The sequence below is a fragment of the Coccinella septempunctata genome, chromosome 8 (assembly GCF_907165205.1).
Source record: "Coccinella septempunctata chromosome 8, icCocSept1.1, whole genome shotgun sequence".
Taxonomy (NCBI): Eukaryota; Metazoa; Arthropoda; class Insecta; order Coleoptera; family Coccinellidae; genus Coccinella; species Coccinella septempunctata.
Window position 1 is genome coordinate 20,129,972 of NC_058196.1, and position 19,797 is coordinate 20,149,768.

The following is a 19,797-nucleotide window of genomic DNA, read 5'->3' on the forward strand; positions in this document are numbered from 1 at the left end:
TTTCTGCAGCTGTGTGCGCTCTGAAATACAATAATTTTCACGATAAAACTCAGGAAACAATTAAGTTTTCAAATGAAATTTCTTTTGAATGCACAATTTTTTATGATATTCGGACCCTGTTTGAAGTTATGGTAGAAAATCGAAAGGGTTATCGATTTTACTCCTCTGTAGCTGTAAGGGATGAGTAAAGAAATTAGTTTTAGGTGCATCTATATTCGAGGAAAACTTGCATGTTCGTCCTACTTTGAAAAAATTTGAATGAGTCCATAACCAAGTCTTGATCTTTGAAGCAACGAAGCATAACTCCATAAGAACTTTTCATCTTATTCTTATTATTTTAGGACCTATATCTAAATTCATTCCCATCAATCCTGGGACATTTTTCATATTTGATTAAAAAAATACCACAATATGAAAATATACAAAGAATTATTCACAGTACTCACAGACTAGAAGAATGTATCTTGCCAAAATCATTTCACAATAAATAAAATAAATTCTCCAGAAATATACGTAACTTATCATAATAGTCGAAAAGAGGTGAAAAAAATTGCGACCGATACAGAGACAACGCGTCAACAGACGGAGGTGAAATCAACGGAAAGATGGATCGGAAATAATAAGGGTGAAAAAAAATAGACGTATGTGGTAGCCTGTTGAATATTGAACCATGAAAATGAAAATGGAGTTGAAATAAAACCTGCACAGAGGTTTATGGAGCTCCTTGTTGATAAACTCTGCGATTCTCTTCTCTGATCGATGACTCTAACACAAACAGCACTTTGGAAAGATTGATAAATAATCTACAGCAACATTGGGATACTCAATCCTTAAATGGCTAGAACATTCATCAATAGAATGTTTCCACTCGCCTCCCATTTTCTCCCAATTTCTGAAGTAGGATTCAATAGCTGATGCATTTTGCACGCATCGGCAGAAAGAATTTACAGATTATTTAAATACAAAAATAATACAAAAACCATAAGGCTTACTTAGAGATTAACACAAGCAAACTCGAACTAAAAAAATGGTGTAGCAGAAGCTAAAATTACGTTAAGACTTAAAATATCATTCGAAAATTCATGGCCTACATGACGATAAATTTTATCGAACGAACGTAATATCTTTGCGAATATTTTTTCCTCATATATGAAATTTTAACTGCAAGGAAAGATGAAGACATTCTTGGAATTGAACCCTCCAGAAGATTACTGATTGATAATATGATTCAATCGTTATCACGTACGAATAACAAAATAAGCATCTGGACAGATGCTCTGATTGATTAACTCCATGCGATACAGATGGCGACAGCTCATGTTTTCATCCAAGTCTACCACACGAGTTTCCTTAAATTCCAAGTCCGAAATACAGTCGGTATGTCGATCTCTCATATTGTAAGAATTCTTCGTCAGAAGATTTCTTATGAATGAGAATCATACATCTTTGAACCTTCGTAAAACTCCCTCGACTAACCATCGGGGATTGGCTTTAAACATATCGTCTCTTTACCAAAGCGTCTTTCAAAATTTTTAGTTTTAAGATTTAGATTTAGTTCTTAGTCTTAGGTTTTTCAAAATTTTTGCCAAAGCTTTGGGCTGTGTAAAAATACTACCTGTGATATAGTTTTAATTAGTAGATAGGTTTTCTTTCGTTCCTCGATTACGCTTAACGACACACCTCTACCCATACTACATCATTGACACAAGAACGTCGGGGTGGAAGGGTGTCAACGGTTCAAAAATAGTCAGAGCGGAGACAAACCGGTTGTCTCCGACCATAGGTTAAGTTACTTATTATCTATTAGTTAGCCCAACGAAGGTTCTACTTATTCAATGAAAAACAATTCCCGAAATACCCTCTTCCCTTGTTGAAAATATTGGTGGAAATCTATAAGATTCGAACATTGATATTTTCAACTCTTGTATATTGTCCTATAACACCAGGAGTATTCATGGTTCTTCTGTTAAAATGGATAATATTCATCTGATGAGCGACGCTTCGTCTATACATTAATTTTTATCAAACCGTGTTCTACTAATTAAGAATCGTGCCAAATGTGAAGATTTGAACATATCGAGATTTAATGGTTGATAGAGTGCGTTCGAAAAAATTCATCGTCAAATGGAATGGAGGTTTGAAGGTCGACATTCTGTGTTTAAACGTAATTTTCAGCATATTTTCAGATAGTGGTTTCCAGACAATGCAGATGGATCCTCACGTCAGCCCGGGTAGCTCAGTTGGGAGAGTACCTGACCGGTAATCGGGGAGTCGTAGGTTCGAATCCTGCTCTGGGTGGTACTTTTTTCAGAATTCAATTCCTGTCTGCATGCCGTTAAAAACCTTCCTCACATTATATTTCCAGACATTAAAACTATCATTGTAATTTTCAGCTTCTGCTGCAAACTGTCAAGTAAGCGTTCCGGATTGTTATTGTATCGAAATTAACCCAAAATCGTAACGTTGGTTTTCACACACAAAAATTCACATTTTCAGTGCATGATTTTAAAGTGCGCCAATAAAAAACCTTTCCGCTGACCTAATAGCACTGCACTGCTAGCGGGTGAATTGAGAAGAGATGAATTGTGGAGGTTGCAGAAAAATTATGGTGATTAGAGAGTATCAATATAACTATGTACTACAACTTCAGCTTCCACCAGCTCCACACATTCTTTAACAGATATTATAGGGAACGATATCAATGTGATTTACTCAAAATGTCACTCGAATATGCCCTCTATGGACTTCTCGAATTGTTCGATTGGCCGCATAAATATCAACTAAGATGTCTAAAACTCTGGTGTATTCACTGATTCGATTTTGTTTTTAATTTCGTGGGGATATGGGATCAGTTTAGTTTTTTCCACTGTAGGTAGCGCTCTTTAGAATTCGACAGAGCATTGTCATTTGATATTTGAAAATAATTTCCTACGACGTACGAATATGTTGTATTTATAAGCGATTATTGGTGTGTGAAAATGTATTAGTTTCGAAAAAGGGGTGTAGAACATTCATTTATTCAACATGTCGTTCAGTAAGTTAAGTTTTCCATATGGACAATCAAGAGCTACAGCTAAGAATTCGGTGTTGTTGGAATTTGAAGCAAAACCAAATCAGATGAACGAACATTCGGGACCAATATAGCTAAGTTTTATGGAAACTTCAGCAATATTTCAAAGAAACTGTATTGGAAATACGTAAAGTGAATTGTGAGCATGTATTGAGAATCAGAAATACATAAATCTATTCGAGTCTGTTACTTCAAATATTCTTCCTGAGTAGATATAGTGAAAATTCTCTTTCCGTCAACTGAATATATTGGATATCAACTATGTTTTATTAAAATCATATTGAATTACCCCCCTCACGAATTCAAGTTGTCAAACGGAAATTATCTTGAAGAAGAACAGTAAATCCTCATTCAAACCCTTATTCGATGGTGTTGAAATATTGACAGATTTGTTTTTATAACGAAAATTGAACTGTAAAGCACAAATATTCCAACAGCTGACAAAATGCACCAGTTCAAGTTCATATTTTAAACTCGTTGGACGTTAATCGACATTCGATATCAACGCAAAACAAAATAAAACGAGAGAGTATCATTGGATTTCTTTTGGTAGAACAAGGATAGAACGAAGCAAATGACATGGTGGCGCCGCCACGAAACTGATCCCATATCCCCGATTTTCTGAAATGTTGATGCTTGCAAAAAGTGATAAGTGCACACACCAGTGTTTTAGACATCGTAATATCAACATTCCGATGTGAACATAGAAAATTTATAACGTGTCGAATTTGACTAGGTCTCGATAGAAAATATTTGCAATCAAGAATTCACATTCAATTCAAAATGTGGTCGACGGAAAAATCTTGTAATCAATCTTAATAGCTTTCATCAATAACCTAGTTGATCAAATAACTATTTCATATCTACTTATCCATTTGTGCTTATCGCTTTCATGGAATCCTACTGAGTGTAGGCAATTGGCATACCCAATCGAATAATTCGAATTTCCATACAACTTTCTAGACCACTTATACACAATCCCCTAGCGCTAAACAACTCACATTTTCTCAGAAGTTATAACTTATATAACTGCCGTCTGCAGATTCGAAAGTCTCCTCTCAAAAACTCATATAACACTTTGGCAAATATTCAAAGTTCGCAAGCTAATTGAGCAATTTAGACCTTAATGTTCGGCCAGCTAAAACATGACTGAACTTCCCGAAATATAAGTTGTTTGGAGGGTGATCATCCGAAGTCTTGGTGGGTAGTTTGTATCGTCCCACGAGATTCGCATTATGCATACTTTATGGGGGATGAAGCCCTCATTCTACATCGCAAGAACGACTAGGGTGACCGTTTTCGAATCTTTCGATGCTCATCGCGTATTACCCTTTGCAAGGCTTTCATCGAGAAGCTGTTATTATTCGAGACTTCAGAAGTTGACAATTTTTTGATGAAAAGTAAGATAAAACCCTACAAATATTGCGAAAAATTTTCAAATTTCAATTTTGAAAAATATTCTTAAACTTTTTCAAATCACTTTTTTCATTGAGTGTACAGGGTGTCCCGAACACTATACTCACTAAAGTCAACTCAAGAACTACAAGGCTTTGAAAAAATCATTCCGATCTTTTTTTTTCGAATTAATGAGATCAGAAAGCAGATGTCCATAACATTAAGTCTTTATCTTTGAAGCAAAGTATTTCTTCAACGAAGCATTTCCAGACATACACCTCCATAAGTATTTTTCTTCCTCTTTTGAGGTACTGAACCCATATCCAAATTCATTTCCATTAATTCAATAGTTGTCATGGTTTATGTGATACTGATAACGAACCACAAAAAATTAACTACCATTTTAGAGACATAGAGGAGAGTTGGTGTTTTTAAAATGGGACATCCTATATTTTTCAACGCAGTTTTTTAGTTGTATATTCGTCAAACAGCATCCCGTTACCGGTTTTTCAAAAATTATTCAGAGATTTAATTGATTCTTCAATCAACTCATATTCTTCAATAAAGATACTGTTATGGTCCATTTTGTTTTTTTTTATTCAAATATTATATGAATTGAATACAAAAACGAGAACACAACTATTTGGCGCTCAATGTGTTAGGCCTTATTTTAAATTTGAATCATTTTTCAATTTTGAAGAGGTCATTATGAATAATTTAAAAAAAAAATCAATAAATATGTTGGAATGTAAACTAATACCTTGGAATTGAGGAGGAGAAAGGGGGAAGAAATTATTGAAGAACAGGAGGGAAGCAAGGATTGCAGTGAAGTGGAAAAATGATCAGGTGATTTACAATTATTGATAAGAATGATGATGGATCAGACTAAAAAGATCGATGAACAGAGCAGGAAGATGAACATAGAAAGAAGACCGAATTTGAGTTGAAAAGAGAGATGAAAGAATAATTCGAAAAATTATAAAACAAAAAGTTTACAAAATATGAAAAGAATTGTCAGACAAGATATCAAGAATTCAGGCCATTGAAAGAATATAAATCAAAATTTGTAGAAGTGCAAAGAGACGTTTGAAATTGAAAGACACTGAGTTCAGGGGACATCAGTAGTTATAAGGTAATTTAGGATATTTAGTTGAAATATTTGTATAAAGGCATTTTTTAATGAATTAGAAATTGTTTGTTGTTTGCTCTATTTCAAATTTATTTTTCATTACATGTAATATTTTCACTGCAAAAAGGGTTTGTAAGCTGAAAACCCATTTGAGAGTTGAGTTTCGGGCAATTTCAAATTTAAAGTTAAAATTCAAAGTTTTTTTATTGATGTTATGGTTTCATTTACGTATTCAATTCATTTAAAATGAAAAAAAGAGAATCAAAACGAACCATAACAATACCTAATATTATATAAGAAGGAGAAATTATAATTTTTCGAAAAAATTGATAATTTATCTAGGTACCTTTTAGAAATATAGAGGCCTTCAGGTTTTGGTTCACGAATTAGAAGCAAAAGGAACTTGTAACCGAAAGACAACACGTAGCATCACATGGAACGGTCAATAACTGTCAAAAAATGAGGTTATGCCTGGTTGACCAAATAACAGCTTTGGATTTCAGGAATCCATCTTTGTTTACCTAACCACCGGAAATAACTGATTATCTTGAATTCTGTAGGTTTATATGTACCTAATCTACATTTGAGATTGTCAAATTATGAAATAAAAACCCTGAGGTTTATTTTCTGTAAGGTTTTGAAATTGAATGAAAAGGTTGAAGAAAATTTCCGCATTTTTTTTACCGTTACATGGGTTTGATGGTTCCGAAGATATTTCGAATACAATACATATATGCAAAAATAATACCACTGGTGAATTATTCAGCAGAAATTAATCTAGTAATTGTGCTTACTGTAACATTTTCTAATGAATAACTTCACCATTTGGCTATTTGGCCCATAATTTTTTGCAAAAGTCATAATTTAGAATGCAGATGTTATCTCGGCGACCGATATATTCACCCTTCGATTCAGTCACTGCACACCACAAAAAATAGTGACTCATAAAACTGTCATATGTTCGGTACACCGTATTCGCAATTTTTCGAAACGAATATCTACTGCCTAATAAAAAGTATGGAAGTATTGAACATGAACGAAAATCAAATTCCACAATTAGTCGGATGCAAAAACTCCATCATCGCTTCAATTATTATCGACATCACAGGCGGCTGTGCTAAAACCCCAAATTATGTTGGTAAGAGCTCGTTCAGTATGGTTTTGGCTTGCAGAATTCTATCAAGTTGGTTCTGGGAATAACACTGACTGAATAGCACTGACAGAAAATTTCAATTGTGTTTCGTGTGTTTTTTTTTTATATTCCAAATTGGGAAAAATATTGTATCAATAATGAATGCTGATCGATGAGTTCTGAATTTGAGTATTTTTCAGTGCAAATTCTTATCTATAGGTTGTATTTATATATTCTATTTTGTAACCAATTTGGATCTTTACTGCCTGCTTTGAAGTCATCTTGTATAAAAATGTATAATCTTACCTGATCGCTGTCGTTTCCTTGCCAACTGTCATTTCCCTGCAACAAGAAAACGATAATGGATCATTGAACTCATAGAAATACCGAAAGCTATAAATATCCATATCAACTACAAATTGTCGGGATAATTAAGATTCTTTCAAGTTTCCATTATTATTCTGCGTAGTCATAATTTTATAGAAACGAAACTGTACATATATTTTAACAGTAGATTACCATTTTGCCTGACTCGGCCTAGATGAAAAGATTCATCCACTTATTCTTTATAATGAGCTATGCTTACACTGAAAACCTGACACTGCTGTATTTTCAAGCATTAAGTATGCCATTCACCCTTGGAAATAATCTACTACATATTTTAGAAAACAAGCATAACCTCCATTTGGTGAACGAGGAAGTTCTTATATAGAGAACTCTAACGATTTGTCAAAATCAGCTAAGCGTTTGTTGCCGTGGGGCACACAAGCTTTTCCCTCCATTGATTCGCATGCTGTTTTGTTCGAGTATTGTGTTTTGTGCATGTTTTTGGACAAAATGTTCTTTCCGACGTTAGATTAGAGTGATTAGACTATTACTTTCTCAGAAATGCCTCTTTACAGTGATAATAAAAAGCTTTATGTGCCCCACGGTAACGAACAATCAGCTGATTTTGACAAATCGTTAGAGTAGCCTATACAATTAAATAAGTAACCACAGTTTCTCTGGCGATAAATCTATAATAATAAAAGAGGATCTATGGTTTACTTCAAAATGCTTTATTGTTCAAACGATCGCACCAAATTGGACCATTCTTTTTTTGTTGTGTTTATTATTGTAAGGGCAAGGTTTATATAACAAAATATTCCCAAAAAAACTTGTACAGAACAGAAAAAAAGGCATTCCTTTTTCTTACGACCAATCGAGCAATCACGATGAGTTAGTTATTATTATCTACCCTAGAAATAATTTAAATGGCAAAACTAGGTTTGCCGGGTCAGCTAGTGTTGAATATTCTTCTCGCGATCTGTAGTTCATTTTCGATAATAATAATTCCGAATTCAGATTGCAACCACCCATATTAGCTCTGATATTAATCTCCAACATGTAATCATTTATTAAGTATCGATTGATGTGTTTTCCTTGCATGAAAAAGTGCTCTGAATATCACAAGTATGATACCAGACATAAGGATACAATCTGCCTACCAACTCACAACAAAAACTTCAACAATCGCCTCTATATGCTGGAATCACCTACTAGAGTGAATTAAACAACTAGAGTATTTTAAATTCGAGAAAATCATTAAAGATTTCTTGCTGAAGAAATGTTTTTACAGCTAAGAAGAATATTTCCTCTTTAAATTACTTTGAATTTCCAATTTCTTTTTCCTGTTCATTTCTCTCTGAAATGGCCTATACGAATGTAGATTTGTCTTATGGGATGTAATAAATGATTATGCCTCCCTACAAGAGTTACCAGGTTCAAACATACCCTAATTAAACTTTCATTTTCGCATCAATGAATGATTATTTTCTGCAGTAATACACCAATCACTGAATTTTCGCGATAAGTCTATCGACTTAATTAATCGAAACTGTGTTGCTTGAAAACCATTGTGCTGGTAAATGATCTTAAGTGTCCCTTAAAACTTGGGTACCGCTTGTGGAAACGGGCATTAAATCCTCATTGAATTATAATTTGACCGAACACTGTTTGGAACCGAGTGTTCCAAAAATCGCGCATGTAGGTTCATTGGACGCAGAATTGAATGCTCGACAATCTACAACTTGCATTATGACTACTTTCATCCTCTAGGATACTCGACTTTCGAAGATTTTCCACAAAAAACAACTTTAACACGAACCCAATATTCAAATTTCCTTGAGTGACCCAGTCAAGGTCAAATTTTTGGTCGCCATTTGTTCAGCGTATAATACGTATTCCCAGTCGAAAGATAATCCTTTCAAGATCAGAGTCACGAACACATCCGAACAACCGGGCTCGAAATGGAATGAGTTCAATTCTCAACAATTAATCTTATCTCCAGATCGATCCCAGTCTCTGCAAATGATCATATTATTACGGCCCTAGCAACACGCCCAGTCCGCAGACTGCCGGACTTCTACGCTTTCTTGACCCATCTATATCTGATTAAGCTAGAATTGAACTCCATCAATTTATATGATTGGGAGGGTTCGATTATGTCGGTAACGTTTACTCGGGCGAATACGCTGTTGTTCTGCCAATTGATGATCGGAATTCGTCTTGGACGCCGATGCAGACCCTAATGAACGGAGGAATTTCCATTTAGCGACCATCATCATACCTTCGTGCCTGGGTCCATCGAGGAAATGTTCATTACCGACTGCTTTATCAATCGTGGCTGCGAAGGAAGAACTTCAATAGAATCCCTCCGAACGGTGGATTTATGGAATCGACTTGTGAAATTTCAAAGATGAGTAATAGGAATATTATGTTTGACCGCTAAGAAATATAAGTGAACATGCCGTATGAATATGAAAATCGTTATGGGCAAAGAGTAGAAAGATAGTAAACGAAGCGACTATAAAGTGATGTGAGTGCCATCTGTGTTTCAAATGTGTTTCTAAGACCCTAATGCCCGTTTTCACCAACGATCCCTAAACAAGCCCCTATCTAAGTATTTCTTAGCTTTAGGGAGTACCTAACTCTACCCTTAATATAAATTCGTTTTCACCGTACAAAGGTACACATTGTTAAGAAATACTTATCTAGGGAATGGATAGGAGCTCGTAGCTACGAAATTTGGCTACGAGGGTAGGGGAAAGTGGGGGAATTGGGAACACTTAATTTCAAGCGCTAAAAAATTATACAAAAAATCAATAAAAATATAAAACTTCCATCAAAAAATGAACTCTGCTCATTTATGTACTAATCGGAAACAAAAAAGTATAAAAAAATCAACGTTTCCTTAAAAATATCAACGAAAACAAAAAATACTATCGTTTCTATTTACCCGACACCCTATGGGGTAATTGTGAACAGTCCCGGGGCAAATAAAAATGAAATGGGATGATTAGAAATGGCACATATCACAAAAGTATCAAGTATCCACTGCTTGTTTCTCTCAGTTGCAGCTCAGCTTAATGTAAGCTTTTCGTTTCTTAAATCTTCGAACACACAGCGGGGATATTCACTTCTATATTTCGTTTCGGTCTTCTTTTTATGATTTCTTGGTATCTAGATACAACACATTTCAACGTTAAAGTATTTTTGAACTATCAACCAGAGCAGCACAAAAGTGATTGGAAACGAAAGGGATATAAGGGCGTTCCCAATTACCCACCTGATATCGATTCTAATTACCCCAAGTTATCAAAAGAATTAAAAATGGCTGGCATTCACTTATCCATTTTCTTTCAACTTCAAATCACGTAGGTTTAGAAAACACATAGTACCAGTATGGAATCAACAGAATATGGCACATCTAAACTTCAAAATAAGATAGTTACATCTGTTATAACACTCGAAAAAATTATAGTTGAAATGCGAAAACAATTCTTCGACTCGCCGTTACAAGAAATATGCAACTTATCGTCGCGAATTCTGACATAAGCCCTGAGAATCGCTAGATGAATCCGTTGAAAGTGTTGAAGGCAGGGTCGCACATGAGGAAGTATTTTTTATCTAGCTGTTCCCAATTACCCGCCGTTCACAATTACCCCACTCTCCCCTACAGACGTAATGGTTCACCGAATCGCACGATTGTCTTGCAAACAGATATCCGTTTATTTTCTCCTGAAATGTCCTGTGCCCTATATTCATTGTTTCCCTGTAATGAATTAAAAAGAAATGTATTTCGTATCAGATTTCAACAGTATTTCGAAAACATAAGGATCTGTGCTCGTGACATTGACCTGTCGTTGTAAATTGACGTTAAAAATATTATTTTTTTGAGAGAAATTACGCAAGTATCTGGCTTTTAAATCCGAGTAGTCATGAAAAGAGAAAATACATGTGAGCTTTTATAGAGAACATAGTACTCCGCTCTACACATACACACCTACATAACACTGGATTATGTGATTTCTGATTTCTATATATTGTTCAATATTCATTCCCAAATTTTCAATTTCCTATTGATAATAATTCACTCAACTTACTTTCTATAGAAAGAAACATTCATCTAAATAAAATAGTTCCGTACTAGTTTTTTTTATTAATACTCATAAAGACAGAAACATAAATCCAATATTCCCTTTGCGTTGATAGTCATACAAATCATTCTATATGGTGTCACATCCTCCTTCCTACTTCCATTGAATATGTTCAAAATTTTTCACACAATTTCAACACAACTGCTTCCATTCATTTGTAAGAACAAGCTCTGCTTTATTGGTATTCGAGCGATTTCTACTCTTGAAAGCTCTCAAATATTATTGTTCATTTGCTAGAAATTGGTGTTTAGGAAGTTATCACTGTGGAGGGGTTTTTAGTTCGATCACTTCCCAAACAACCGTGTCTCTAAATAAATATACAAATCTCAAACAAACCCCTCAAAATTTGATGATTGGGATTTCGAAGAGCGATCATTTCCACAAATTCACGACTAACGTATATCCCTTTTTCAAAAAAAATTCTTTTTGCGCATCGTAGACATGTCAAAATCCGCTGTCACTTTATTAGGGATTCGATAGGGTATCGACTTTCGGGCATTTAAAATTTAGGGTGTCCCCTAGCACTTAAGAGTTCCCTAAACGTTGGTGAAAACGAAACTGAAGCTAAGTGTCACTTAAATGGGCTTAGGTATTCCTTAAAATTTAGGGATCGTTGGTGAAAACGGGCATAAGACTGGTTAAAATATTAATTCGAGGGACATTTGCAGAAACATATGAAATTTCGCTAGATATCAGATGTTCATTTTGAGAAAAATGGTTTTGAATATTTCGATTCTCGTACCTCCTTTTGTTTATCTAGCTCGTTCTAGTTGCTGACTTTTGAAATTTTTTGTCTAATTTCCTGGTGAAAACCTCTAAATATCGTTCAAAAATTATTGCATGGTGAACAACTGTAGATCAAATAAAATGGATTTTCCGAAATTAAGTTTTTCACTTTATTAAGGATAATAGAAATAAAAATAGTATTTAAACTGGTAACATTTTACTGCAAGTCAATTGAGAACTGTTCATCCACGTAAATTGTTGTAGGTAGGAAGCATTTCTTGCATGATGGGCACATTTAGGGGAATTCATGACTTTTATATGTCCATTCAAAGATTCTCAATTGCTACTCTTTCAATATAGATATTCAGGTTTTATCGATTTCGATTTGAGATCAGAATTACTGTCAAATTGTATTTTGGAATGTCAAAGTTTTATGAAACATGCTGTTACTGTTTGGTTCATTCATTAATCAATTTGTAAGAACATTGTATCATAAAGAGACCATACCAGAAAGAAATAATAAAAAAGCATAAAGATACTAAACTGAGGGGCTAAAATACAGATCCTGTATATCTCTGTAAGGTTTTTTTAATAGTGTTGCTGAAAATTCTGTATATAATATGTAAGTAACTGAAATGCGTATGCTATGATGGTATATTGAATATTGGTTCATCTTAATTTCCGATATAAATTGTACAAATTCAACTAAGTAAACTAATTCAAAACAACGTATTGCACAGAAATAACACCTTTCACGTATCATAGCAGATTACCGTATACTCTCGTGTGTTAGTCAAAGCTCTATTCGTTGACCACAATTTCAAATTCTTGTCAATCTATATTAATAAAAGAGGATCTATGGTTTACTTCAAAATGCTTTATTGTTCAAACGATCGCACCAAATTGGACAATTCTTTTCTTGTTGTGTTTATTATTGTTAGGGCAAGGTTTATATAACAAAATATTCCCAAAAAAATTGTACAGAACAGAAAAAAAGGCATTCCTTTTTCTTACGACCAATCGAGCAATCACGATGAGTTAGTTATTATTATCTAGCCTAGAAATAATTTAAATGGCAAAACTAGGTTTGCCGGGTCAGCTAGTTTTCTATAAATTACAAATAAAATATAGCACATCCGACAGCATATTACATTGATGTCAATATATTCCTAACAATGATCGTATGAAAACGAATATCCTAGTCACAAAACACAAACATACTTTGGTTGTGTCGCTCACGATGTTTGTTTTCTGGTCTCAACAGAGTCGGTATTAAAATTCAACAAAAGGAAAAGAATTCGAATTTCGCGCTCTTCAATTATAAAACTGTTATTGAACAGTTTTTCTGTATTGACAGTACGTCTTCAGCGCCATCTCATTGTCAAATGTGTTTCTACTACCCCAAATGTAGTCGGTTTTTAGTACTAGAGATACGAGGGCGTTTCCCATCTTTCTATTATATAATCTTTGTTTAAAGGTATTGCAACGTGTCAAAATTCAGAAATTATGTTTAAATGATTGGATAAAAAACAACCTACCTCCTTATCAACCATAAATTGTTAACACTTTCAAGATTAAGACAGGTGAATAATAAACGTAATTAGTTCTTCTTTATCGAACTTTCAAACCACCATCACTGAAAGAATTACCAGAAATGTCATTTCGTCGAGAAAGAGTAGATGGTTTCGGTTTCATTTTACCTCGTCAGAGCAACACAACTGTTACCCCGCCGAAAATGGAATGAATTTCTGATCTTTTATTCGATGTAAATATATCCTTATGGTACGAGTATTTATTTATCTCATACTTCAATTCTTCTTCCTAGTAGTTATCGACCCATTAGATTATTAAGGGTTCCTTGCAAAATTTTACAGAGAATTTCAGGATTAAATCGACTGTAGCCTCACCGCTAAAATCAGGAACCTTATAAACTAAAAACAGGAACAGCATTTGTGGGTTTTTCTGCAGCACATGACACAGTATGGAAGAATGGTTTGATTTTCAAACTAGAAGATTCTGTGAAATACCAATTGCAAATTGAATTTTCGAGAAGTAACTGAAGTACAAATAACAAATATTCACTTATATTTCAATTGAGTATAAGTAATGCCCAGCTTGGATTTTCGGATACCTAATACTTTGAAGTGGGCTTGGATTTATTTTGAACCCAAATAGTGAAGAAATTATCCGATTCATAGATATGTCAACAGGTTTAAGATTGGTGAACATATATGAGCCCTATTCATAACGAATTCGCTCTAAGGAGCAAGCAACTCCTTAACTACTCTGTCAAGGAGATGCTCATTATTGTTCCCCAGGAGATTCCACAGGGAACATCCTAATGGAATAAGCGATATTGTGGATTTCCTAATATCTATAACCTGAAGACATCAAATCCCTCAGAAGCTATTACTTCCATTTGGATGAATGGGGTGCTGAAACTTCCACAATAATAATTTCACCCTTTGACCCGGTTTGATAACAGCCTACTTCGGTTAATTTTGCTGAGACCACGATCTCGGTGGTTACATTAACAACTTCGTTAACTACACCTGATAAATTTTCCACATGTGGAGAAACATCTTGAACACCGCTTTCACATTACGAGGGCAATTTCTGCCTGTTTTAATGATCTCAATTATAGCACCCCAAATGAGCAGAGCGTGCAAGCAATCCATGAGTACTCACCCTTACAACCAGGGGGGACTGGATCTTAATATTATTCTCCGAAAATTCTCCGGAATGATTTTGTCTTCTTCCATATTGAAACTGAACGAATAAGGGTTCTACCCTCAAACGAGGTTTCAATGTGATCGATATAACATTGTTTGAATGTAAGCGATGTTAAAGGAGTCCCAACCATTTGTTTGGAAAATGGCTGTTTACTTTCATCATAATTTTTATTGAACAAGGTGATCAAAATGTATTATATTCATAAGTGATAACACATTTTATATCATAGGATTCTCCTTGGAAAAAAGTACCCCCCGTTATTTATTTTCAAAACGGAGAAAAATGGTTTTTCTTTCTAAGTAATTAGAAACTATTTTTCTGATGAGAAAAAACATGACTTCAAGTTATAGCTAAGCAGGAAGATCTTTTGGAAGAAATCAGAGCAAGGTACTGAATTGCTATCGGAGTGTGTATAATATTTTCATTCAGTTCATCCAACGAACAGTAATAGAGAGATGATGACCAAAATTGAAATTGTCTAAATGACAATTTTATAATAGTTCAACGCACTTGAGGTCTTTGACTCGTACAAATATTTCAACAGTATATTCTTGACGTCAAAAGAAATACTTTTTTCCTATACCATTTTTTCCGATTCGGCCCTGATAAAAAGATACAGCCATTTTAAGTTTCAATAATGAGCTGTGCCACTCTTGGAAAAACAAAATTACCTCCAGAGTAATAACTAGCTAAATCTGTGACACTAGACATCTGTGGATCTTTTAAAAAGAGTTGCATTCGGTCAAAGTACCCAATTCATCGAATTTAACAGTTAATTTTTCATTTTTGAACATCAAATTATTTGAAAACGGCGTATTGTAGCAGAAAATATGAAGAATAAGTACTTTCATTTCACAAAAGGTTCAAGTATTCATTAGATATCGTCCAATTTAGTAACAAGAGTTGTTTTCTTTGAATTTTTGGTATTTTTATGGTACATAATGGTCATAATGAGAACACTGAGAGACGTGGGATATATCTTGTGTTTAAAAAAGATACACAAGTGTGGAGCTTTCAAAAAGAGTTGTATTTAGCCAAGGTAACCAATTCTTCGAATGTCATAATATGTACATTTTACATCAAAACATCAAAAACACGCATTATACGAGAAAATATGAAGAATACTTTTATTTCACAAAACCATCAAATATTCATTAGATAATGTCCAACTTAGTTTCCACAGTTGGGTTCATTGAATTTTTGGTATTTTTATTGATCGTAATGGTCATAATGAGAAAACTGGAAGACGTGAGTGCTATTCTGTGTTCGAAAAAGATTCATTTCATTGGATGAAACCGTTTGTGAAAATAACAATTTTTATGTTTTTTCGACAGCTTGCATCTTTTAAATCTCGCAGATTCGGAAAAAATGGTAAAGGAAAGAAGTTTTCCTTTGACCCCAAGAATCTACTGTTGAAATATTTGTATTTTGTGTTTTTTATTGTATTTTTTCATTATATTGTATAGTTATTGGATTATTGCCTTTTTTCAGCAACGGCATGATAGAAATATTTTGGATAATGCTCTGCAGTTTTTGTTTGATCAGTTCCTGTTTTTCACAGGGCAGAAGCAACTAATATACCGTACCATCGTCATAATTATTTTTGCAAAGAAAACTGAAACATAGTTGACAACTCCTGCTGACAAGTTTTGTTAGATTTCAATATTCGACTTGGATCTTGGATTCTCGCCTTTGGAGCGCTTTATCGGACATAGCGTTCACATGAATCAAAGTTTTTATAACATGTTCGATTATTGTTCGAGGCGACTAAAATCTCCTGGTGTAAATGAGCCCTCACTGATACAGAAAATCTCTCCGAGGAACCATGAAGTGAGTTTATTATTTAAGACGCTCAAAAGGCAACCTGTTCGATGGTGCCATTGTCATGAAGCAGTACAAATTCCGTAGTTATTATTCAGGATGCCTTCCAAAGAGACGTTTTAATCAATTTTAATGTCGCGTACTAATTGTTTTCGTCGAGCGTCCTCTCTCAACAGAATCGTGAATTATGTTTTAAAATTCCGGATACAGTCCACTTATGTAATCGGACTACTGGATTGAGCAGGGGCTGTTGGTAGCCGTGGACTTTTCCGAAAAAACGGAATGTATGATTAAGTCTGCGCTGAAAAAATGGACGACGCATATTACCCTTCTTGAACTGAATAAAACATAAGCAGGAGTTATAGAAGTTCAAATTTGAATGGAGGAATTTTCAACAGAATGCAATATAGGAAGAAGGATTATTCTCCAATAGAATACAATATGGTAACTCATCAAGTATTGTAAATTATTTGTCTCTACAAGTACAATGCTATAGCACCTCGGGTACCAAGATTTCGTATGTTTTATATTTCATGGAGAATTTTTGGTATTACTTCGATGTTTTCAATAATAGAAGGTAGTTCAATTGTACACTAGTGCATTTAAGTGATGTTAGAGTAATTCATTGAAAATCTTTTTTCCTATATGTATTGTGAGAACTGCTTGTTATAGATCGAATAATTTATTGTCAAAGTTTCGGTTGGGGATATTTTCCAATCAGTTTACTGAGAATTATTATTACACATGTGTTTACAATTCCTCCGACCTCAGTCAACTCTGTTAACCGCTCAATTACATATATGACTAATTACACTATTCAACAAGGGTTCTCCCACCTAAGAGATTTATATTTTTTTTGTTAGGTATTCCCCACCTTATTACAAAAATAATAGTACTTACGTTTGTTTAGCTCCCGTTATCAAAATAAAAGACATGCGTGAATTGTCCATGTTCGCACTTCTGTACCCTACGATACTTTATAAAATAAACAAACTATTGAAACAAGTTCGGTTTCTGGCAGCATTGAATGACTTTGAAAAAGAAGCCTGGTTGTCCTTTGTAGAAGTGACCAAAAATTTTCTTGGCAATCACAAATCTCCGCAATATGTAAATATCGTCAAAACGATGTTACAGGCTCATCAAAAAATGGGATGCAACATGTCCTTAAAGCCCGTTTGCAACAGCCGAGAATTCTCTGGAGAATTCTCTACAAAATTCTCGCAAGAAAACGGCAGAGATTATTTTATATGCAACTGAACAGAGAATTCTACCGAAAGTGCGTATGCAACGGTATATAATTCACGGCGCATGAATTTTCGAGCAAATTCTCTAGAGAATTCTCGGCTATTGCAAACGGGCTTAAAAATACACTTTTTGCAATCACATATTAATTTCTTTCCACAAAATATGGGAGCCGTAAGTGACGAGCATGGAGAGCGATTCCATCAAGACATCGCGTCATTCGAAAAACGCTACCAAGGCAAAGGGGAACCCTCTATGCTTGCTGATTATTGTTGGTCCATCGTTAGAGAAATACTGGAGTCGTCCTACAGCAGAAAAGACAAAAGATCTAAGCGATCGGAATCTTTTACACCATTGCAAATATTATAATGCATTGTTTTTGTTAAAAATCATGAATATAATTATTAAAAAACAACAAGAGCTAACTTCCACTTTTTATTTATCGTGCGTTTATACCTTGGCTACGAAGATTCAAAATATATATATTTTCCTTAGGTGGGAGAACAAAGCTATAATTTTGTCGATCAGTGTTATTGTTGTTGAGTTGTAGATTGGAATTAATATTTTTCCTTCAGAACCCGATGTGAACTCCTCAAATATGGTTCTGCGCTTAGTGGTAAGCCATTATGCTGGTTGATATTCTCTCGTCCTGGTTCCACCTTGGAAGGTCTGCTCTGTTAATCGTGTACACGCTCAATTGCTATGATCTACTTCTTAGACTAATCTAATCTACCCTCATATATTCTCATATTAATTCATCGTGCTAGATATACATGTTAGTTCTCAAGCCTTTTGATCTGCTCGAAACCAACGATTAGTGGTTTCCCTCATTAGTACTCTCATTTTGTACCTCTCATAACTTATCAAATGTATCTTCTATTCTTCTGATAGAGGTTCTAATTGTGCGTACTTGTAAGTAGTCCGTCTCTGTAAATGTTGCATTGATGAATTTTCACACTCTTCAAGACCAACATTATTTATATTAATTATAATATTCTTACTCTTCTCATTCAACTTATGATATAATTGCTCTGCTCATATCTAAATTATAATTATTTCTTGACCCAATACACTCAATGTATTGGTTTCACATGGATGACCAGACTTAGACAATTTAGTTTTCACCTCATGGCCTATCTCATAATTACAATTTATCATTGATTGCTCTGTCACTGTAAACGTTGTGTTAATTTTGAATTTATCGAACTTTCTCGAAGTCTAAGGCCCAGTTGCAGGAAAGTCCGTTAAGATTTGATGTCCCATCAAAATTTAAAACTGTCATTTTTGAAGGGAAAAATGGAGGATTAAGATTTTAATGAAGTTTTAAATTTGAATGGACTTTCCTGCGAGTGGACGTAAGTCTGGCATCAAGTGACTTCTCATTTGAACTACTCTGGATTACCTCTGTTTTTTAGTTGGATAATATCTCTCTCAAAATACGAACCATTGGTCGAAAATCAATTGCGGATTAGTTATAATAAAGCGTGGCGATTTTCAAATAGAACCGTGTGTTATAGGATTTTTATCCTTATACAAAGAGCGTGGATGTAATGAATTCACTTTTCACCCCAAAAAAGATAAGAGCGAAACATGCAGATCTGGCAATCTCCTGAAATATTAATATTGAATTCAAGAGGAAGGAAAACACTTCATTATTTCGTCGACCCCAAAATTTCAGCACAGCTTTGCGACTGCAGAATAGAAGTGGCGAGGAGTTTCATCTTTTCGGGAAGAACTCTCGATATATAGCAGGGTCAAAAGATAAAAAAAAAGCTGTAATGCATGGTTCCTCTTACGATGCAAGTACAGGTTATGAATATGAGCTTCGAGTTTCAAAATATATAATAGATGAAAGACTGGTCTATCCTTTCTTTTCAGAAATATACAGGGTTAGAACTATTTGGAGGGAGACTACAGGGATATCAAAAACCGTTAAAAATACAGGGTGACTCAAATAACAAAAAAGTTGTTTTATTTAAGGATGAGTGTGTTGGTGTAAAGAGTTCCAAAATATCTCTGATGGTTCCTGAGATATCTCGAAGAAATTGAAAATCAAGATTACCTTTTTTTC

At 34.4% G+C, this 19,797-nt stretch overlaps 1 protein-coding gene across 7 annotated transcripts in view; it reads right to left on the reverse strand.

Annotated features, from left to right (window-relative positions):
* LOC123319500 (disks large 1 tumor suppressor protein) overlaps positions 1-19,797 on the reverse strand; it is a 693,102-nt gene that overhangs the window by 310,491 nt on the left and 362,814 nt on the right. For all 7 annotated transcript variants that reach the window (XM_044906517.1, XM_044906515.1, XM_044906516.1 and 4 more), the window contains one exon: positions 7,033-7,068. In XM_044906517.1, coding sequence (XP_044762452.1) covers positions 7,033-7,068 — 36 coding nt within the window. The remainder of the gene's footprint in view (positions 1-7,032; positions 7,069-19,797) is intronic.